General features: G+C 39.8%; 1 protein-coding gene across 4 annotated transcripts in view; it reads right to left on the bottom strand.

The window, feature by feature from the left end:
* Positions 1–24,330, bottom strand: part of bnc2 (basonuclin 2) — a 446,623-nt gene that overhangs the window by 147,842 nt on the left and 274,451 nt on the right. For all 4 annotated transcript variants that reach the window (XM_048595058.1, XM_048595055.1, XM_048595056.1 and 1 more), the window contains exon 4: positions 12,315–14,257. In XM_048595058.1, coding sequence (XP_048451015.1) covers positions 12,315–14,257 — 1,943 coding nt within the window. The remainder of the gene's footprint in view (positions 1–12,314; positions 14,258–24,330) is intronic.

The raw sequence follows: 24,330 nt of genomic DNA, 5'->3' as shown, positions 1-24,330 counted from the left end.
TTGAGCATAGTTAACCCTCACAAACATCAAATGTGGCAATGACCAGATAATCTATTTAATGTACTGGTTAATGTATAGATATTGTGTAGAACATTGGGAAAACGCATAAATTCACCTTCAATTCAAAAACATTGCCTACCTGAGAGGGCAGTTTAGGATCTTAGGCAAAAATGAAGTACTCCTTTAAGTACACACTGGAATGTTGGTCTAAATTTTTGCATTCAGTCTCTGGAATGAAACTTGCATCCATGACATCTGGCATAGAAACGAGAGTGCTACCCAATGGGCCACAGATGTCAAACAATGGCATTGCGTTGAACTTAGATATTGTACAGAAGAACATAAACATAATGAGTTTGTATATTGTGTGGAATAGTGCAAATATATTCAGGAGTTTTCAGTTACTTAATAATATCTGTATGGAAAATTTTAAGATTTTCATCCCCAATTCAATATCCTTCCTTCCTGGCTAAATCTTTCCAGGATTGCCATTTGTATGTTTTACAAAACTCATTCTAAATGGTCATTTGCAACATTTTACATATGTGCTGTGCAGTAAAATGATATAGTTATGTATGGAATTGCAAATTAATGAAATGTAAACTATCAAGTGGTGCCAGCTGTATAAGTCACATCGTACCATGTGCAATGATTTTTGGTTAGTTTTCGTAAAAGAGAGTTGGATCAATTGAAACAGGGAACTGAATGTTAGAGAAACGTTAATGACACCAGTCCATCTAACCTAATCAATACAGCACAAGATTCTTACTCTCAGAGTCCTAGTTTGAAACCCAAGTTTGGGTGCAAAGGTTTATGGTGAACAGACAGGGAAGCACAGTGGTGAACACAATCAGAGCAGCCATTATCTTATTGAATTGTAGAGAAAGGCTAAAGGGGCTGGATGACCTATGCCTACTCCTAATCCTATCTTTCTACCACTTGATTGTTTTTTCAGCAGAGATAGGGATATGAAGCCAGTGGTCCTTAAAGTAATGAAAAAAATAACAAGAATCATAAACTCCAGATTAGAATGTTTGAGCATTGGATGATATAGCATTTGAACAGAATACTTTGCCAGATACAACCTATGTATGAGTTGTAGGGATTGGGGAGACATGACAGAAGGGTTGCAGAGCCAATACAGGTATGTCTGTACAATCAGCAGAATTACTTGCTCCATAGCATGAACATCATTAAAGGGCTGCCAAACAGGTTGTGCCATGGGATGCATGTCTCTGCTTTGATTGTTCTGTTGCTTTGCAGTGGTTGGTACACAACCAAGAAGCTGTAGTGCAGCAAATAGATTCCACCAACATATAACAAGCAGCAGGAGGTACCTCTTACTTTTCTTAAGTTTTTGAAGGATTTTTCTTTGTGTCAATTACTACCATAGAAACAAAACACATGAAAATAGGAATTAGGATTAGAATAGGCCATTCGGCCTTTTGAACCTGCTCCATCATTCACTAAGATGATGGTTGATCTGATTGCGGTCTCAACTCCACTTTCCTGTGTGCTACCATAATTCTTGGCTGTTTGTCCATCAAAGATCAATCTAAATGGACTTTGAATAAATTCGATGACCAAGTCTCAATTTCTTTCCTAGCAGAGAATGCCATAAACTCACAGTGGTGAGAGAAACAAATTTTCCCCTCATCTTTATCGTAAAGGGAAGACCTCCTTTATTTTTAAACCAGTTCTAGTTTCCCCCACAAGAGGAAATATTTTCCCAGTATTTAGCCTATCAAGTTCCCAAAGAATATTCTATGTTTCAATAAGAATATCTCTCATCTTTCTATACTGCAATGGATACATACCCAACTGTTCAATCATTTCTTTTGGACAATAAGCATCATATCTCAGGAACTAGTTGAGCAAATGTTCTCTGAAAAGTTTCTAATGCAATTACTTTATTTTTCAAATAAGAAGACCAAAACTCTTTACAGTACGCCAACCTACTTTTACCCTTAGCTTGATGTCATTGGAAAATTTACCCACCATCCATTTTGTTTCTTCATCCAAGCCATTGATATTGATTGGAAATAGTTGAGATACAGCACTGATCCCTGTGGCACTCACTAGCTACAGCTTGCCAGCCTAGAAATTACCCCTTTATTCCTATGCTTAACTTCCTGTTGGCTAAACAATCCTATTTTCATGCTAATAAGAGGTATTATTGATAGTATACCCCTTGCATCATGAGCTTTTATTTTATGCAGCAACATTCATGTGCAGCACGTCATCAAATATTTTTTGAAAACCCAAGTATACCATATCTACAGGTTTCCTTTATCCCCATAGCTTGATACTTCCTCAAAGAACTTTAATATGTTAGTTGAATATAAATAAACTGCAACAACAGGCAGAAATTAAGTGTTCTTTTGGATTCAGTTTCCACTTGACTTTGATTTTCTTTTTATCAGTTCATAGAGTTTCTCTGAAATAAATCCTGCTCGTAACAAGGAGAATTGTTTTAGGAAATTCCTCTTGCTCTTCGGTGAAGTGAACAAGGAATTCCAGAAAATTGTATGGAGAGATTTGTCAGTGCCTTAGGCAGGTTGAAACATCCAAGGTGGACAGCAAAATCCACCAGGGAGTGGTGGAGGCACAGGAGAACTGCAAACCAGGCTTTCACCCAGGGCTTCATTTTAACCCTTGCAGAGGTGTCCAAGTGTTCTTGCTGCAAAATTTTCTCGAAAGTTTGAGGTATGGAGGAGCCCACCTTCTAAACCTATGGCCTCTTCAGCCTAGAAGCCAAGAGCACTAAATACTTAGAAGTTCCTCCCCAAGCCACACAGCATCTTGACTTGAAACTATATTGTCATTTCATCAGAATTCTGGTTTAAGATCCTGCAATATCTTCTCTAGCAGCATTGTATGTGACCTACCCCTACATTGGATTCTCATGGTTCAACATGGTTCAAATGGTTCACCACCACCTTTTCAAGGGCAATTAAAAATTGACAATAAATGTAAGCCTTGACAAGAACGAAATAAAAAGAATTATTCTCAGTAACAGACATGTCTACAACATACACATTAAATTGGATGCCAATACATACTTGTGCATCAGGAAACTTGCTTGAGCTGAAATAAGTTAAATGTTATAATCTTGAAAGATGTAAGTGTAGTAATGTTTGCGATTCTACTTTGAACTATAATGTTTCATGCAGACTTGCTGAGCTGAGTAGATGACGTAGAAGAGATTACTTTTTGTAGGAGACAATCTTTCAGCCTTTGTGAGATTCTTGGAACTGTAGCGTGCTGTTTCTTTATCCAAAGCTATTTTTGTACTGTGGTAGTCTCCATCTGTCACTCTGTCTGATAGGTAATGGACACAGCAATGAGACTACTTACCGTATGCGGTCAATGGTAATGTCCTGATGTCCAGTGGCAAAGAGCTGTGATCTGGTGCTGATATGCCAAATGGAGCAAGTCTCCTCACACCTACCTCTTGCATATCCATCCTGGGGAAACAGGGGTTAGGTTTGGTGTAGTATCCTTGATCTACTTGCCCTAACACTCAGTGCTGCTCATCAAAGATGTGCTTCCTTTCACTCCTCACTTTTAACCCAACCTTGGGCAAATAACTAAATCTGCAAGTAATCTTAATAAAAGTCAGACAGGCAATTACTTTTATGAAAGAACTTGCATTTATGTGGTGCCTTTTATAATGAATTACTCACTTCAGAAATTTACTATTTTTTTTGTAAAACAGCAGCAAATTAGTGCATCCTTTTCACAGTCTTTCTTTCTCAATGGGTTAATTCTTATTAAATACCATTTAAATGTCTGCTACTGCATCTTTACAGTTCTACCTGTTGTACTAGTTTCCCACTTGTGTTTGTCAATTCTGCTCTCATACCCTTATAATTTTCTTTATTTAGATTTAAAACATTAGACTTAGACATACACAAATCCTCTTCAGACTGAATGTGAAACTCCATCATGCTAATATTGCTACTGCCCAAAGGCTCTTTTACTGTGAGTTTATGATTAGTCTTGTTTCGTTGCACATTACAAAGTCTATAAGCCCCTGTTGCCTCTCAATCATATTGCTTGTTAAGAAATTATCAAGAATAATCTGAGGACTAATTTTCCAAGTTACCTTTGCCAATCTGATTTCCCAATCTACATGTAGATTAAAGTTACTTTTTGGTTATTACAGTAACATTCTTACATGACCCATTTATTACTTCTTGTAAACTCTGTCCTCCTGTATAACTACAGTTACAGGAGCTATAAATTACTCCTGACAGTGACCTTTCACATTTCCTATCTTTACCAAAAGGATTCTACTTCTGTTCTGAAGGCTTTCTTTATTAACAGAGGTACATCACTGCATACCTTTTCTGGCTTCCTCTTCATTTGAAAATCAAATACATTTCTATATTCAGGTCCTAGCTTTGGTCACATTGCAACCCTATCTTTGCAATGACTTTCAGGTCATGCATATTTATTTCCATTCATGATAACAATTCATCCATATGAATGCTGCACGCATTGAGATAACTGTTTAACTGCCTTTAACTGTTTCTTTTTCTAACTATAATCCTAATCCTAATCCTAACCTTAACTTTAACTCCATTGCAATCTCTGGCTTTATCTGTTGGTGCACAGTTAAATTTGTACTCTCTGTCCCTTCTGCCACAGTCTGGTTATAATTACTCAAATCACTGTCCAGGTAATCTGTTTTGGAGATGTTCTTTGAGAGATAAATATTGGACAGGACACTGAAGACAACACTTTTACTCTATTCCAAATCGTGTCACAGGGTTTGAAGAGTAGACAGGAATTTGGTTCATCATCACTTCTTAAAGGTGGGATCTCCCAACTGCACAGCACTGCCTCAGTAATGCATCTCCAACAATGCAACACTTCCTAAGTACTTCCCTAGCCCTTCTAAAAAGCACTCCATCAGTATGACCCTTCTAACAGTGCTGCAGTCCCTCAATATTGGCCTATCAACAATGTAACCCTCCCTCAGTACTGACCTTTGAATGAATGTCTCAATACCGACTCTTGATAGTTCAGTATTGTCCCCCCAACAGTGCAGAACTCACTCAGAACTGAACATCCAACAATGCAGCACTCATTTAATATTACACTTCTGACTGTACAATATTTACTTAATAATATATTTGACTGTACAGCTTTTACTTATAATTACACACCTGACTGAGTAACATCCCCCAGTACTGACCTTCCAACAATGTAATAAGCACTCAGTGCTCTATGACACAGTGCAGTGTTATCTCAGTGGTGACCCTCCATCAATGTGTACTTTTCAGTGGCTGCCTATCTTTGTGCACATGCATTCATGCATTTCTTTATGGAGCTGCAGATCTCTACGTTGTAGTTTTGCTGAACAGCCACGGTGGGTGTCCAATTCTCCATCTATTTCCCTTCATCAAAGACTTTTCTGCTGGCTTTGGTGCTAGTGTCTACCTGATAGCCACTAATTGAGCATGTTAGCCTAGTATACCTCAGGCTGAAAAAACCTACTACTATATCTGTTCAAGGGGGCTGTCAGACTGTCTCAACCATTCCCCGTCTCCCAAAAACTTAGAATCATAGAATGGTGACAAACAATGTTTGTTAAGGATTGGCCTGCCAAATTTTCATTTATATTTAACATGGATCAATCAGTCTCAACCCATTGAAGTTAGCCATAAAATATATTTCCTCTAGATTGCTCCTTCTACATTTTCAACCTTATCATATGATGATCTCTGTACCCCTAAATGTTCCCCTATTGACATTTGATCTACTTGACACACTTCATTTTCCAGAAACAGATCCAGCAACGCTTCCTTCCTCGTTAGGCTAGAAACATATCAACCAAGAAAATTCTCCATAACACATGTCAGAAACTTACCCCTTCTCTGCCCTTTACACTTTTCCTATCCCAGTTTATATTAAAATAATTAAAGCCCCATTATAAGTGTTATATAGAAGCTTGTAAATATATTGGTGGCCCAGCTTCATTATATCTTCATTGTAAAAACTCTAATCAAATAGATTCCATCCTGCACCACTCTAGGATATTCTCTTGCTTCAACACTGTAATGTCTCCTTAATCAATACTGCTACCCATTCTTTTTTCTTTCCTTCACTAACTTTCTCATCTGTCTAGCATCCAGGAATATTACACATCACTTCCCTGTCATTTTTGATCCAGGACTCCAATATCGCCACAACAGCATTTTCCCACATGACTAATTCCGCCTGATGATCACCAACTTTATTTACCCCTGACCACACATTGATATCATGTACAATAACCCTACTTTAGAACTTACTCATTCCCTCTTACTGGGAAACCATTTAAAATCTTAAAATAAAACAAAGAGCTGCAGATGCTGCAGATCTTAAAGAAAAAGCAGAAATTGCTGGAGGAACGCAGCAGGTCTGACAGCAGCTGTTGAGAGAAAGCAAAGTTAACATTTTGGGTCCTCGCTAGAGTTTCTCCAGAAATTTCTGTATTTGTTCTACTCAAAATCTTACTATTTTGTACTTTGGTGCTGTCTAAATTATTTGTGCAACTTTTTCTTCCTTTCTAATGTTACTGCCTGACTCCCAACAGCCTGCCAAGTCAGTTTAACCCCCACCGCACCCCCCAAGTCACATGAACAAATGCCCTCACAAAGACCTAGGTTCTGGCTCTATTCAGGTATAATCCACCTCGTCTCTTCAAGCCTGATGTCCCACAGAAAGAGCGTCATTGTCCCAGAAGTCAAAAATCCTCTCTCCTGTGTGATCTCAAGCCATTTAGCCACCCCCTCTAACCTTCCATTTCTATATTTTCCAGCATGTGACACCAGGAGTAATTGGAAGATTACAAAACATTGGGTTCTTGCTTTTAAACTCTTTTCTTCCTCCATAAACTCTACATGTAAGACTGCATCTTTTCTTTAAGTCAAATGATTGTCTCTTCCCCTAACTATGCAGAGAAAGCCAGTAGGCCCCAAGACTGCGCGCCCCCCGCCAAAAAAAAAACAACAGCAAGCTGCACAGCTGAACCAGTGGACTTGGTTCTATTTGCACTGACCACAGGGACAGCGTTTCACTAGCTTTCTCAATGCAGACTGGTTGGAGAGTGTGATGTGCTCTGGGGCATCCTGCGCTACCGGTCTAGTCCTCTTTGTCTATCTGGTGATCAGCCATTCTCTCATTGTCTGCATGCACTGAAGCTACATGGTGACCTCCTCCAGAAAGGTGCTATCCTCAAAACCCCTAGCCTCACAGATGCACTGCAGTGATGCCAGCTGCTCCTCAAGCTGACAACATGCCCTGCCCATGTGGTTGCCCAGGACTTGAAAAGCATCCTGGAGTTCCCATATGGAACATAATGCACATTCAAGGGGACTGAGGTGTCCTGCCATGCTTCTATTAATAGATTATTTTCCAAATTAAATTATTTGATATGCAAATTAGCCTGTAATTTCCTAATAGCCACACCTGACCCAACACTTCCAATCAAATTAGATTGTGGAATGAGATACGTGACATGGAAATTCTCTGCCTGAGAAACTTAACTCCCTTATCAGTCCAGTAATGCGAATGTGTTGCAACAATCAGAATCAGCATTTAAATTGGAAAGATGGAAATGAGGAGGGGTTACAGGAGAAATATGATCTCCACTGAGTCACTCAGAGAATGGAGAGTTGTAGAGAGTTTCATAATTGTTGGGTTGCTCTCTGAGCTTCATCTCCGTAAAGCTCAGATTTAGCAATAGGCTGAGAGGCAGTTTTGCTAACTGAGACATTCGTTTGATTTTAATTATTATTTTTTATGACCTGCTGTACATGGTGAACTGACACAAAAAACTTCAATTTGAGGGTATGATACTCTTGCTGAATCACTTACTTGGTTGCTTGGTATTTCTCATTGCAATCAATACTATGTCATTGATCAAATGCCATTATCATCAGAGGTCACCTGATCAATCTTCCAGGAAACAGTCAATCAGAATGGGTGGATTGGTGACCCAAAAACCTTTGACAATGGGATTAGTGGAAGTGGTGCCATCTGTTTAAGCTGGTATTTTCCTGGCAATTCCCTCCCTAACAGTACTGCACATGAGACCATATCAGACAAATTGTAGGGGTTAAAGAACGTGGCTCATCACCAGCTTCTGAGGGGCAATTAGGAACAGGTAATGGCCTTACCAGCAACATCCCAAAGATGACTTCATTTTAATCTCAATTTTTGTTACTGTTGCATTAGGATTTTATTGTTCCAAAATTGCTTAAAGTTACCTCCAAATATTAATTTTTCTTATATGGACAAAATAAACAAATTATGACTTTGAGCCCTGGTAAATTTTGTGCGTACAATTCAGGTTTATGCTGTTAATTGTAGACTGCTTTTAAATCTGCTGCCAGCAATGTGACTGTTCTACAGTTTAGAATGTACTTAGGAATGCATTGTGTGATATATTGAGTCGAACCTTTAGAGATTAGCACCCATCCTCATTAACACTGCCTCTGGATTCTCCTTTCCAACTTCTTTTTCTTTCCCCTTCAGTATTATTATCAATAGCTTTTATCTTCTCCCTTATTCAAACCCAAAAGCAAAAGTGAAGAAAAAATAATAAGGGTGGCAAAGAGGCTCAGTGGTTAGCATTGCTGCCTCACAGCACCAGGGACCTGAGCTCGATTTGACCCCTGGAGTAATTGTCTGTGTGGAGTTTGCACATTCTCTCCGTGTCTGTGTGGGTTTCCTCTGGGTGCTCCGATTTCTGCCCACTGTCCAAAATGTGCAGGCTAGGTGGATTAGGCAGGGTTATGAGATTTCTGTAGTTGTGGAACAAGAACTCTGAGCTGATTTTTTCCTTACTTGACCTTGTGGCACTTAACAGAATTTTGCAAAATAGCTCCTCCAGCATGCATGGCTTAGCAAATGCATCTGATAAACTTGTAATTGTGCAAGGGGAATTTGGCAAAATAATATTGTCAATCTATATATATATATTACAGATGCAGACAGACATTCCTTCAGCACCTATCTTATCCCAATCCTTTATAAGACAGAGATCAAATACAGCATCACTTTTCAGCTCCAATCACTCCCTAGGCTCAGTGACTTTCATCGGCTCCCAATGCATTAAACCCTTCACTTTTAAAGTTTTCATCCTTGTGTTGAAATTTCTCAATGGCTGCAACCTCACTATCCTTGTAATCTCCTCCAGTGCCATAATCCAAAATTAATCCTGAGCAAATGAATGAGACATAAATATAAACTAAAAATTTCTATCAACATTAAAAATGAAATGATGAGCAAAACACAAATGTGGAATCATTACCAGGACAGACAGGAGAACTTATAATGAGTATTAAGGAAATGGCAGAAAACAATAAACAAATACTTTACATCTGTCTTCACAGAGGCAAGTACTCATTCTCTCCACCCACCAGCTCCCCAGAAATAATGAAGAATCTAGGATCTAGTGTAAATGAGTAACTGCAACATATTAATATTATAAAATGTTCCTGAGAAATGCAAAATATTAATATCTTGAACAGTACCAGAGAAATGAATGGGGCTTTAAGTGGATAAACATCTTGGACATTATGATCTACACCCCAGAGTACTCAAAGTGGTGGAAGCCGAGAGTGGAAATGCATTGGTAGTCATCTTTTCAAATTTTGTAGATGCTAAAATTGTCCTTGCAGGTTGGAAGGTGGCAAATGTAACCCCATTTTTTGAGAAAGTTAATGGTAGTACATATCCTTTATTAAGGGACAAGCTATGATCCCGTTGGGGCTTTTTTTGACAATGGACTGAAAATGAGATCCTGCAGGTCTATTGGCCTAATGAAAGTCAGAGGGAAAAAGCTATAATCAATAATAAAGCATGCAATTAAGGGGCACTTCCAAAATAATGGTTAAAAATAAGAAGCATTGGCATGAACTTATGAAAAGGGAATCATGTTTAACAAAACTGATGGAGTTTTTTTGGAGAAAGTAACTAGCAAAATAGATAAATGGAAACTGGCAGATGTGTATTTTCAGAAAACTTTCAATGACATCCCACACAAAAGGTTGATAAACAAATTTAGAACACGAGATTGGGGGAAGTATTACTGGAATGATCCAAGAACTGGTTAACAAAGAAAACAGAGAATAGGAAAGATGTGTCATTCTCAGCTATTTACAGTCTTTATTATTGATTTGAGTGTGATGATTAAATGTTATATGTCCACATTTACAGACAACACAAAACTAAATGGGAGGGAGTGTTTTGAGAACATTGCGAAGACAATTCAAGGGATTTTGGAGAGGACAAGTGAGTGAATGAAAATATGGCAGATGGAATACAATACGGAGAAATGTGAGGTTATCCACTGGAATAGGATAACAGAAATACAGAGTATTTCTTAAATAGTGAGAGGTTGTTGAATTTCAAATCGACCTGGGTGTCCTTGTACATGAGTCATTGAAAGTCAACATACAAGTATGGCAAGCAATTGAAAAGCTAAATGGTATAGTGGCCTTTGTAACAATAGGATTTGAATATTGGGAAAATAAGTTTTGTCTGCAATTATACGGCACCTTGATGAGACCAAAAATGGAGTACTGTGTGCAGTTTTGGTCTCTTTGCTCTAGGAAAGATAGACTTATCACAAAGGGAGTGGAACAAAGGTTCAAACTAATTCTTCTGATGAATGCACAAGGAAAGATTATATAGACTCAGCCTTATTTATTGGAGCTTAGACAAATGAGAGCTGATCTCATTCTAAAATACTTAGTACTTGCATACATCAAGAGAATGCAGGGAAGATAGTATTGAAGTAGAAAATCAACCGATATCTCACTGAATATCACGTAGGGCACATACAGGTGAATGGCCTACTCCTATTACTTATGTTCTTACATAACCCTCAGTGATATCTGCATTCTTTTAATTCTGATCTTTTCAGCATTCCTGATTTTAATTGCTCCATGATTGGTGGATGTGCCTTCAGCTACCTGGCACCTATGTTTTGGAATTCCACCATTAAACTTCTCTACTTTTCCACCTCACTTTTTCTTTTTCAAGAAGCTCCATAAAATCTAATTCTATCAAATCACATTTGATAACTGCTCCTTTGAAGTGCCTTCGGGCTACTTATGATGCTAAAAATGCTATAAAAGTGAAAGATGTTGCTGCCACAATGCCACTTGAAGCCAGTCATGTGGAGATGTCTGGAGAGTCTTCAATAGATTTGCTGATACTAATTTTCTCTTTCCCCATGATGGGAAGTGTTCAGTCTTTTCTTGAAACATTCTTATTTTCACTCAACTAAGATCAGGAACTCAATCCTTACCTGACCACTGTATTGTGCATTAAATGTGATGTCCAAATTTACTTCCTCCTTTCTCAGTTTGCAGGCTGGAAGTACAATAATTTACTGGTTTGGGAACTTAGAAGCTAGAATAAAAACTGAAAGAACTGCAATTTCAAATCTCCCTGTGACAGGCTAATAATTTGAGTTTGGTTTATGTGGGCAGTGCATTTCAGGGAGGATATGGTGACCTTGGACCATGTGCAGTACAGAATCCCCAGGGTTGGTAGTCAGATCAACAAAGTATGTCAAATGTTATGAACGTATCTCAAAATTTAAGCTGGGTCATTTAGGAATCATTTCTTCCATGGAATTCTGGAACAGTGTTGCAAACATCTGTTGAGGCTGGAAGCCAATCGAAGGTTTCAAAATTGAGATTGCTAGATTGTTGTTGGGTAAGGAGATTTAGGGTAGGCAGGCTTAAGATGTGGATCAGTCATGTCACAACTGAACAGCAGAATAGACTTGAGGGGCTGAATGGCATCCTCCTATACAAAGCTGGTTCTGAACGGACAAGTGAGTTATGAAGTGGGGAATTGGAGTGTCAGTGGAAGGCTGAAAGCAGCAGAACTACATTGTGTGAATGGTGTCATAAGCTGTACAGCAGCATGAAGGGAAGTGGCGCTGACTACAAGTGTCAGGTGCTGGATTTACCTGTCACATTTTACCAGAGATAGATCTCAGATTTGCCCGAGGAGTCTGGAGAGACTTACGGAAGTTCTGGGACAAACATATGCCCTAACATTTCTCAAGGATGTAGATCAAAGAACCTCACCGCAGGCCTACATCACATAAAACAGTTTCCTTCTCAGCATTTATAAAAATATTACAGTTAACTGTTTTATTAATCTTGAAAAATATGAATAAAAACAGCAAGAATAAAAGAAATGAAAGAAAACACTTCATTTTAAGCGAATGGCATTCAGCTAACAAGCAGATATAAAACTCAAACACATTCAACAATAAATTAGACAAATGAAAATACCTGTCTCTACTCCTGCGGGATGGAAACGCTGCATTGCAACCTTCTACTGTGCAAACATGCATCTCCTTCAGATGAACATTCTTGTAGTGTAACTTCACGCTGTACGAACTTTTAAAGCTCTTCTTGCAGACATAACAGATCTTAGGATCAGGGCTGGAGCAGAGTTCACTCTCTGGTGAGTATTTCTGGGGACTGCTGTATCCCACTGAAGGAGAGAAGCCTTCTGGCAGGGCAGCAATGTTCCCTCCTCCTCCATTGTATAAACCATACGGGCTGATACTGTAAAACATGTCATAGGTTGGGTCAGTGAACTCTTCTTTTATTTTAATAGTCTGTGGCTGAGGGGAAACACAGTCTTTGTCTTCAGGCTTGCTGCTTGACATTTCCTCCTTTTCATATACTTCTCGGTGTACCCGCTCATCATTTTCTATGGGATTATCGCACATTTTAGACTCGGAACCTTCAGATTCATCCTCAAAGTCACGGTCATGCTCTTGCTCCTCTGAAGTGATGCTACCTATTTGCTTATCTTCAAACCCACCAAGGCTTCTCTCCTCATCTGGTTTTCTGCTGCTGTGTATGTGAATGTTAGGACTCATTTCTTTGCGACAATTGGCGTTATTCATTTCCTCGTCCTGGTTGCAATCGTTGACATGATTTTCATTGACCTGGTCATCTTCATCAAACTCATCAGCCGTGTCAATCACCTCTTTTTCAATCTTTACAGGCATGCTTGATTTTCGAGATTTTTTCTTGGGGGCAAGGTCAGCTGCCAATTCCTGAGCCATGGGTGGATGTGGCTCGGGGGCGCAAGGCTGTTCGAGGGTGGGCACTATGGGGCTGGATGGGAGCGATGTTGGAGGGCTCACCATTTCACCAGATGTCAGCAAGTTCCTGTAAAATGGAGGGACAGGTTCCACTGTCTTAAGAGGAGGGAATACCAGGGGGTTCTGAAGAACTGGATCGACTGAGGAAGAATTAAAGCCCATGGATGGTCGCCCAGGCGATGTGAGACTTAAATTTGATTTGATGCTGGATATGACTGGAGTGGCTGCTCCAGATGTGGCTCGGATGAGATCCTTGTCTCTGTTGTTCCTCAGCATTGGCATGTGCAGACGTGGATTGGGATTGGCACTATGACGATTGCGGCTCCTCAGGGAACTGAAAACCATGTTGCAGCCTTCAATCGTGCACCTATGCTTAATCTTCAGGTGCACAGCATTGTAATGGATCTTGAGGGTACCTTTGTCATAAAAAGTCTTACCACAGGCATTGCAGACCACTCGGCCCTTTCTTGGGGTCAGTCCAATTCTCTTCACCCTCTGAATTTTTGAGCTCAGAAGAGTACTTTTAGAGTTGTCGGTCTTGACCGGGTCATTTGCAGGAGCTGCTGGTGTGTGAATTGGGGACAACCTGCTCTGCTCGGTCTTGGGCTCAACATTGATAATGCTACTGAGGGCGTTCCTGCTGCTAGTTTGGTCATTTCGAAAAGGCGAAACGGAAACTTCAGACTCACTGCTCTCTACATGCTCGTTCTGGATAGGAAGGTTGGGTTCCCTCAACCTCAGGCTCTGTTCAAGCATGACACCATTGGGGGGGAGGCCAAGTAAAGGAGCAGAGATGGGGTTTATGTATTGGAATGGAAGTAGGAATGCCAGGCTGTTGGGGATATTTTCAAAGTGATGGATGCTGGAAGGGTTGCTGTTTTCCAGATGAGCCAGGAGGCTAGGGCTCCTAGTCCGATTGTTGCTTTCTATAAAAGTTCTGATATCAGAATCTGCTTTTGAAGTCGGCACAGCCACAGCCTGCCCTTCTTTTTCTTGGATGGCCATCAGCTCGACAATGGATTTGGTTTCTCCGAACCTCAGAAACTGCTGGAGGGTAATGATCTCTTCTTCCCGGGACATGATAGCCCAGCGGTCCAGCACCTTGCCTGCAGCATCCTTCAGGCCATATCAAAGAAACAACAAAGACAAACACAAAAAAAACTTATTGATTCCGCATAATTACAGCAGTCTTATTGCGAAAATGCTACAACTGTCCTACTGATGCAGCAGAGGCCCACGAGCAACATGCAAAGATTGTTATTCCCATTCGACCCACAGAGCAAACTTTTCTGCCATGCAAATGTGGTAATTAGGTTCACTATTAGTGAAAGAGACAGAGTTTAATAATGTCAAAGCAAATACAGTGAAAACCATTGGGACTATATGAAATGAACCACCTAAGATTCCGCTATTACAAAGACAATGATCTCTTTTATGCAGATGCTCAGTATACATTGCTTATTAATATGGGAACACTTGCTGTGCAAACTCAGAGTAAATCAACAAGCTTCACTACAATCCTTACAAATACGATGTCATAGAAGGGGGAAGAATTCGGAGGTACAATTTTTTTTGTCTTTCCTGAAAGAGTGAACCAAAAAATGATAACACAGTGATAAAAACAGCGACTTATTTATCAAAACTTTTTATGTTAAATCTTCTTGGTCAACAGAATAAATAAAAGTAACAAAGTCTCCCTCAGCATGGAAGCTTTCATGGTTGTTCCAAGATAGGTACCACATTTTGCAAAGTTTTGGGTGATTAGAGACTGTTTTCAAAAATTGTTATGACTAATTTAACTCCGAGTAGAACATAAATAACTTTGGCTCAGTCTTGTTGCAGCAGCTCAACAGACAGAATCAGATCTCTGAAGTTAAGCTGCAAACCAAACTACCTGGAACCATCCTAAATTAAAAGCAAATATTTTTTTAAAAAGACAGTTCCAACATGCACAGTTATATTTCTTTCTATCAGCATATTTTCTCAAAGGCAAAAAGGGGAGAATGATCGTAAATCATTGATCACCGTAGTCTTTGTTGTTAAATATACATTAAAAAGCATTTCGCAGCTTTAATATTAGAGTGCCAGGCTACTTTGTGCCTTGAGGTGATGCCACATAATTGATGTTGTACTTGTTTTATTCCAGACAAATATTGTGATATATTAATGATACTGGCCAGGCATTTCAACATTCTTTTTAAACATTAAATAGTAAAGAGAAACAGCACTTCAGTGCAATGAGAATGTATGATCTCTGTGTGGATCATTATTTCTAAATCAGGGTTCGGATTTCATGCTCAGCTGTTATCCACTGTTACCTGTTTCAGTGGTGACCTGAGAAGGGCAGGTTTGCCTTTTGATGGTGGAGAGAATAAACTGGGTAAATTTGGTATCAATTACGGTTCAGCACTCATTTGAAAGCTCATCCCTAATATACTCTGGTCCTCCAAAGAACCCCCATATATTATATCAATAATAACTTGTATGTAACCACCAATATTTCTTAGGTTGCAAGATGTCTATCAGGCACTTTACTCATTACTTTCAGACACATAAATACTTTTGTTGGAAAATAAAATTAGCACCACGTTCCATGTGGAGCCAGATAACTACCAAGTTAACGTTACCTCTTCTTTTTTAGAAAAATACTCTGAAGACACTCGGTCATGCATGAATACTTACTGTTTTAGTTCAACTGACTCTTTTAACAAGTTACAATGTCAAAACATTCAAGGTAAAACAGTTGGACATTGTCCCGTTTATCCGGTAGGTCTTGTTGATTGGAGAAGAGAAGGTTTGCAGAGTGTGAAAGGTTTGTTTAGGAACATAATAATAAGAAAAATACATTCTACCCTTCTGCCATTCAGTTAGATCATGGCTGGTCTGTATTTGATCTTCATTTGCCCATGTTGCATCCCATAACCTTTAACAGCTCTACCCATCAAAAATCCACCAATATAGAAAAATATTTAAAATAAAATTAAAAACTGCAGATGCTAGAGATATGAAAGAAAAAAAAAATGCTAAAAATGGTCAACAGCCCAGGCAGCATATCCGGGAGGAAAGATTGAATGTTTCAGGTCGAGGTGACCTCTCATCAGAACTAGACAAAAAGATAGAAATGTAAGAATCTTTATGCCAGTAGAAGGGGTTTGGGGGTAGGGGGAACAAAAGGGAAGTTCTGTAATTAGGGTATGGGTCAGGAGAGTAAAAATAACAAAGGATGTCATGAGGCAACAGCCAGAGAACGTGGGAATGGATGTGGTGAAGAAACTAAAGATGTGCCCACATGAGGCAGTTTCCATGCAAAATACAGTAATAAAGAAAGAAACAAAGACAAGAAGTCAGCAAAACAAAAAAAAATCACAAAAAACACACATAGAATAAGATGGATTCAGATGTCACGGTCTAAAGTTGTTGAACTTGATGTTAAGTCCGGGAGATAAAGATAAGTCAAAACATAAGGTGTTGCTTCTCTGGAAGACTGTAGCAGGCGATGGACACAGAGGTCAGTGTGGAAGCAAGGTGGAGAATTAAAGTGACAATCTCTATCTTTACCTTATTCTGTTTTATTTTCTTTTCCATTGTGTCTTTTTCTTTATGTTTTTGCTTTGCTGGCTTGGTGTGCCTTCTTTCTTTCTTTATCCCTTCACGTTGCATTCAGACAGCTACTATTGACATCTCATTTGTGCACATCTTGTTTGTTAACTATGCCTGTTCCCACTCTCTTGGCTGTTGCAACATGAAATTGTTTGTTATTCAATCTTTCCTGCCCTTCACCCTCTCACAGACTTTACCTTTTGTTCCTCCTGTCACCTCCCAGTCCTTTTGTGACTTAAAAACTCTGACATTTCGATTTTTTTTCTCACCTCTGATCAAGGATCATCTCAATTTGAAATGTTGCCTCCGTTTTCTCCACAGATGCTGCCTGACTAGTTTCCAGCATATTTTGTTTTAACAGTTTAGGCACATGATCAGATAGTGCCACTTTACTAGAAAGAAAGACTTGCATTTATATAGATAACACAGTGTGGAGCTGGAGGAACACAGCAGGCCAGGCAGCATCAGAGAAGCAGGAAAGTTGACATTTTGGGTCCGGACCCTTCTTCAGAAATCCCATTTCTGAAGAAGGGTCCCGACCCAAAACGTCAACTTTCCTGATCCTTTGATACTGCCTGGTCTGCTGTGTTCCTCCAGCTCCACATTGTGTTATCTTTGACTCCAGCATCGGCAGTTCTTACTATCTCTGACTTGCATTTATATAGCACCTTTCATGAACACAAGATGTCCCAAAGTACTTACAGTCAAAGTATTTTCAAATGTATTCACTGTTGTAATGCAGCAAATGCTGCAAACAATTTGCATACAGAAGGTTCCCACAAAATAAATGGCAGATGATTGATTTTGTGATGCTGTTGAGAGATAAATATTGGCTGAGATACCATGGGATTCTTTGCTTTATTCATTCAGGGGATGATGGTTTCACTGGCTCTGCCAGCATTCATTGCCATCCTCAACTGCCCAGAGGGCAGTTAGGAGTCAACCACATTGCTGTGGGTCTGGAGTCACAAGTAGGTCAGGCAATGTAAGGATGGCAATTCCCATCCCTAGAGGACATTGGTCAACCAGATCTCACCCTTTCAATCTAAAAAATAATTGCAGTGAGCTCTTTTGTAGCCACTAGGAGGGCAGTCAAAGCCTCAGTTTCATGTCACATCTGAAAGATGGCTCACCTAACAGTGAAACACTCCTTCAGTACTGGGAGTAATGACTGCTGAAATTGCTGTGCTCAAATCCTTGAGTTTGACTTAAACACACAATCTTCTGATAAAGTTATCTGAGTGACGAGCAGTGGGTTCTCAGATGTTGTCAGTAAGGGAAAGCACATAGATGGAGAACAGCAGGGGATTGAGGAAAGATCCTGGAGGAACACCAGATGGCACAATGCAGGAGCAGGTTAAGAAACCACTGCAGGTGCTTTTCTGTGCTAGAATGAGATAAGAGAAGGAACCAGGTGAGTGCAGTGCCTCCCAGCTGGATGATACCGGAGATGCAGCAGAGGAGGATGGGCAGGTCAACCGTCTTGAAAGCAACAGACTGGTGGAAAAAGATGAGGAGAGATCATTCACTTTCATCACAGTGAGACAGCACACAACTTGTGACTCTGCAGTCACTCTGGTGCTGTGGCAGGGGCAGAAACTTGTCTAGAGGAATTGAAGTGTAGTTTTCCAGGAAAGATGGACAGGGGCTTGGGAGCCGGCAAGATGATCAAGGTGAGGAAAAGGATGTTTGAGATGAGGCAGTAATTTGCAAAGGCAGAAGGGTCAAGAGTTGGTTTGAAATCTCTATTAGGTCTCCTCCTAACCTTCTCCATCCTCCGGAGAATGACTTTGAAAATTGCAATGATCACATTTTTGCAGGAGCATGCTATAAATTACTGACGGTAGGAATCTGACCACTGGGGTGGGTTGGCAGTGGGATTGCGATAGGAAGTTAGCTTTGATCTTTATCTTAGGCGTTTCTCTCCCTTCTATATTCATACAGCATTTACAACTGCCCTGAAGGATGCTCTTTTGGATGCAATGTATCAACCTGAAGTCTGGTTTGATGCAAAACTGCAAGCCAAGATCACAGGCAAGCAGCAGCTTGTTGTGATTATCACGAGCTCATGCGCTGATCTGAGGCTGGTGAGAACTGACACTATTGAAAAGCTTACATAAATCTCTGAACGATGGTGCACCTCCAAGGTCTGGTGTCCATACCATCCAATAATACATCGATGGCTCAAATTCGAAAACTGCTTTCAATTTCTCAAAAATTCACCTTGAAGTAATTTCCTGCTTTTGCATGAACTGACCCAATTCTATTCAACAGACACATAAATAAAGAGAGTAGTGGCGAGATAGCAGTAAATAGATTGATGTCTGTGTATTACACTCTTAGCCTGTACTGTATTCATTTTGCAGAGCAAACATTAATGGTGCCAATTTTTCAGGTCAGGGGTCAGACTTTGGTTGAGTTATAGATCTGAAATATTTTCTCAGTGTCATATAGTTTGGGCGTAGGTCACAAATACAAACATCCAGACATACAGAGCTATCTATCTTCTTAATGGGTAAGTTAATTGCAGGGAGAAGACTGGGATTTGCTACTACATGGTGCAGTTGAAGCAAATAGCATTGATACCTTTGTGGAGAATCTAGGTAAGCACAAGAGGGAGAAAGGAAAAGAAGGAAAGATATGTTGACAGCGTGAGATGAAGTGGGAAGAGGCAAGATCAGGCCAGTGAGATAGCCCAGGGTGGGATACTGGCAGCGGCATGGCGTGGGTTGGACAGCACAGAGCAGGACTGCAGCAGTGGAAAGTCGGACTCTCTTAAGTTATTTTTACTTTTTATCTTATTCTAAGTTAACGTGAATGGCACCACGTATGTATGTCGAAGGTATACACTTTTCACTGTATTTTTACATTGAATACACCTGACAATAAATGATTCAATACAGCACACATCTGTTGGGCTGAATGGCCTGTTTCTGTAACTGTTTTAAGCATTCTTAGGGTTTGCATATTGTGTGTTCTATAATTTGAGGTGTTCTGGACATTATTTTTACAGTACATGGCCCTGAATTTCAGAGAATTTGCTTTCAGTAGGATTTTGCAAAGGAGGAATGTGATTTAATGGGGAGTGTGTGACCTCCCTGGACAGGCATTCATTGCCTGGTAGGACTTGCTGCCTGGGATAAATGTTTCTATGAAAATAACTAAAGGAAAGTATTTGGAAAGACAACGGAGTATCCTCTTCTGCAGCTCGTAACAGATCTCACTCTTCGTCATAATGAATTCTTTGATTTTCTGTCTTTCCTGTTCAATGTTGCACAGGCTGCTACATTTACATCTGCAGTTGGGAAGGTGGACAGTTGGGACTGAAGTCACTAACAATGTGACCAGTCAATTACCAACATAATGTGTGTTCTGGAAAACAAGCTGGGGAATTCCGTGATCAAGTTAAGCTACAGAGTTTCTAATGTTACAATGAATTGCATTTGCCAGATGTTGATGACTTGCATTTGTGTAACACCTTTCATAGCCTCAGGATATCAAGATAAAGTGCTTCTTTTTGAAGTTTAGTCACTTTTGCTGTGCTGGAAATGCAGCAGGCAATTTGACTGCAGCAAGATCCCACATTCGGCAACTAAATTAATGAAGCTATTATCTTTTTGAGGCAGTAGTGAAGAGATGAATGTTGGCAGGCACATCAAGAGAACACCCTGCTCTTCTTTGAGAAAGTGCCTTGGGATATATTACATCTGCCTAAGACAGTAGGCGCAGTCTGTATTTCATGTCTCACTGAAATGATAGCAAGTACAAGAATATAAATGGTTTAGAGGGATACAGGCCAAATGCTGGCAAATGGGACTAGATTAATTTAGGATATCTGGTCGGCATGGAACAGTTGAACCAAAGGGTCTGTTTCCATGCTGTACAACTCTATGACCTCCACTTGTGCAACATTCCCTCAGTACTGTCGTGGAAAAGCAGTCTAGAATTTCTGCTCAATCCTGGAATGGCACTCAATTCATTAGCGTCTGACGCAGAGGTGAGTGTGCTATCCAGAGATACAGCTGATACACAATGTGATACCTCGGTGAAGAGCCAAGGCCCAACTTCTAAGTCATATGAATATTTTTGACACAGTGGTTAGAATAGTAATCCTGAGCCCTGGACTATTAATCTGGAGAAATGGAGAGTTCAAATCCCAGCTTGGCAGCTGGCAAATTTAAATTCAGTTCATTTTAAAAAGTATGAAATTAAAAGCTAGACTTAGTAATACTGGATCATCATAAAAACAAATCTGGGTCACTAAAGTGCTTTAATGAATGAAATCAGCCACTCTTACTGTCCTGGTCTGCACGTGGCTACAGATTCACAGCAACAAACTGCCCTGTGAAATGAACCAGCAACCCACTTAGTTATTTACAAGAAGGTGGCCCAACAATACCTTCTCGAGGACAGTTAGAGATGGCCAGAAAGTGACACCCACATGCTGTGAACGAATAAGAAATATGACCAAGGCGCAAAGGAAGAGAGATGAGTAAATGAGGGACTAATGTACAATTGATACAAAGCTCTAGTTTTAACAATGTATGAACTGAGGGAAGGACTGGGTTATGTGTACTGACAATTACTCTACATAAACACTATCAGTTGCACATAATGGAGGCATTTAGAGTAACCAGACTCACAGGGGCAGTCAATCAGAGACAAGAAACAGATGGACCCCGGAGTGAAGGAGATTCACAAAAGAAGTAATGATGTTACTCTGATCATAACAAATGCCAGAAAATGTCCCAAATGGGCACCATCCAGCATTGCATTCTTTGGCAACCTTGAGGATGATCTCACTTCACATTAACTTGGGTTTGAGGGAACATTTCTGTTTGAGCCAAACTCTCCATTCTGGGTACGCTGCAGAAATGTAGCATGAGAATTGGCTGTACTGATCTAATTTGCACCTACATCCTCTCACTGTCATTAGAGGCACAGCATCATTAAACTCCAGGCCCTGAAATCTGGTCAACATACACCCACTTGCATATACTTACTTAATTTGCTTCACATCTTTGGAGAATAACCAGCCACTTAGGAAACAGAGGGGGTATATTTGCTAATGATTACTGATGTTGCACCTTATACATATTAAGGATGAGTGTTAGAATGTAAAGCAGACTATGCAGTCAATGTGTTGTTTCAAAGGCAGAAACATGGGTCAGAAATACTGAAGGCTTTTCTCTTTCTTTAAGAAAATGTACAGTAGAAAATAAAAGGTAAAATTGAATGAATTCCCATTATGGTTTTATAAATGTACCAAAAGGCTAGAAATGATATTTGTTTTTCTTCTTATGTTCCTAGACTGTCCCTCTGTTATTTCAAGCCCTTCAATATCTTTTCGACTTATGGTAGATTTTGGATGACAGATAAAAATTTACTTCACACCTACTCAGAGAAACATTTAGAAGCACAGGAGCCCTTGGCTTCTAGCTTCATAGCCAATTAACAATCACAATTAACTACTCTCAGCTCAGTTGGCACAATTTAATATTTAGGAGAATTCACAGTGTGAAATGGATGTGGCAACCTGATCTACACTCAGAAAAACTATACCACACACATTCAAGAAGCCAAGCATCTTGGGTGTTATATGATGACATGTGTGGTAAGGTGAATACCCCTGAAGACTATTTCTGACATACGCTCTGAAGTTTAATTGGGGTCAAAAGTATAGTGGATTTGTATCATTGTGAAAACTCTTAAGCCCCCATCATGATGGTGGGAGTCTACTCAATCTTTTCAGCAATTTTCTGTCAGCATCTTAATATTTAAATTATTTAAATGAATAATTTTGATGCTTTGTACTTGATGAAGTCACAGTTGACCTGTTATACCTCTCACTGTACAGTATGCTCTGGTCTATTATACAGAACAAGCATTCACGCAAGTTCCTGTTCATGATTTAAGGAGATATTTGCTCTGGAGAGACACATTTGTCCCTGCATGTCCAGCCCATATGGCTATCCATCCTAGCAGAATGGCGGTGATACAAACTTTTCTTCTTAACCCCGCAACAGAATCAAAAAATTCAAAAAGTGGCAAATATAATTTAAATCTGAAAGTAGGCAGAAACAACCTTTGATTGTCTTTATAAAATAAACAAGCAAAAAATCTGAAAGAAGTGCTATTTCTTTTATTGTGAAGAATACATTTGTGAACACTGTGCAATCATTCTGCCACTGCAATGGGTTCTAAAATCAGCTGGTACTTTATTTGCATAATCTATTCAATATCTCATTCTCAATGCTTTGTTAGGTGATTTATGTATTCATATATGGAATTTATTCCATTTCTGAGAGCGATCTTTTAATAAATCACTGGGTGTCTTTGTCAGTTGTGAGTTTTCAGAAGTCCTTTGTTTATGGAATAAATATTGCACTGAGTCTTTCGCTGAGTGATCTCAGAGTGTTGTGGGCATGAGAGAGAAACTGAGGCAGTGCTTGGATTGATAATCAAACTGTCTTTGTTGAAAATAAATTCTTTGGAATTAAGGCTGAAAGCACCAAAAGGGGAGGTTGTAATGTGTTCAAAGAAACTACTTTGTTATTTTATTATTCCTATAATTTTATTATTGTAATAATAGTCATTCATGTCTATCAAACCACAATGACACATGAATAAAATCATGAACTAGGTAATTTCAGCAATTTGCAGAGTTGCAGTTGGTCACTACACTCCTGAATTAGTGAGGGGAGAATAATATAAGGGCTCGCACTTCCAATCATTCTGATCTGTTCAGTGACTCATGCTCTAAAGCACTCCCAGTATGAGGTAGATTCATTTCTTTGTTGTACTTCACAGGATCCATCCTTGATTCTTCCTTTTCCTTCCTTGACCTCTCGATTTCTATTTCTGAGGACGAATTCACTATCTATTAAGAGCACACTCCATGCCTTCTCTAATGACTGGTAATTGACCTGAGATGTGAGGCAGTACATAATGCCTCACCAGAAGTGAGTTCTGAGGTGGGAAAAGGTTGTTGTTGACTGTATAGGAGGATACAAAGTGGGGACTCTGTCACAACTCCCTGACTGAGATGGAGAGGGGTTGGGGTTGTGGACAGGCTTCACAATTAATTTACACTGAAGGGCATCATCTCACATCTTCTGGTATTCAGCCCAGGGTGGGTGGGAGACACGCTCAGCGCTGAGTCAACAATCAAACCCTGTTAGGTGAGCTTGAGACCTTCTGGAAGTGAGGATCCCTCATTCACAGTGTCTGATCAAGGGATCCAGCATTAGGAAGGAGATTCTGACAGAGTCATCTCCACAGCTTTCCCACAAACCCCATTCCCTACTCACTCACCTGTCTCTAGATCAATCCTGGTGAATGTCAAAATGTATCAGTGGCAGCGATGACCACTCCCAATAGCACTGTTGACAATGGGGAGCTGCTAGCTTTTCAGCAGCCGACTGGTCTCCCGGTTAGGATTTCATAGAGTCATACAGTATGGAAACAGACCCTTCGGTCTAACTAGTCTATGCTGACCAGTTCCCAAACTAAACTAGTCCCACTTGCCTGCATTCGGCCCATATTCCTCCAAACCTTTCCTATTTGTATACTTCATGGCATGCCTCATA

This window comes from Rhincodon typus, chromosome 3 (genome assembly GCF_021869965.1).
Source record: "Rhincodon typus isolate 14 chromosome 3, sRhiTyp1.1, whole genome shotgun sequence".
Lineage (NCBI taxonomy): Eukaryota > Metazoa > Chordata > Chondrichthyes > Orectolobiformes > Rhincodontidae > Rhincodon > Rhincodon typus.
Note: the sequence above shows the minus strand (reverse complement) of the source record. Positions and strands in the feature narration are given on the sequence as shown.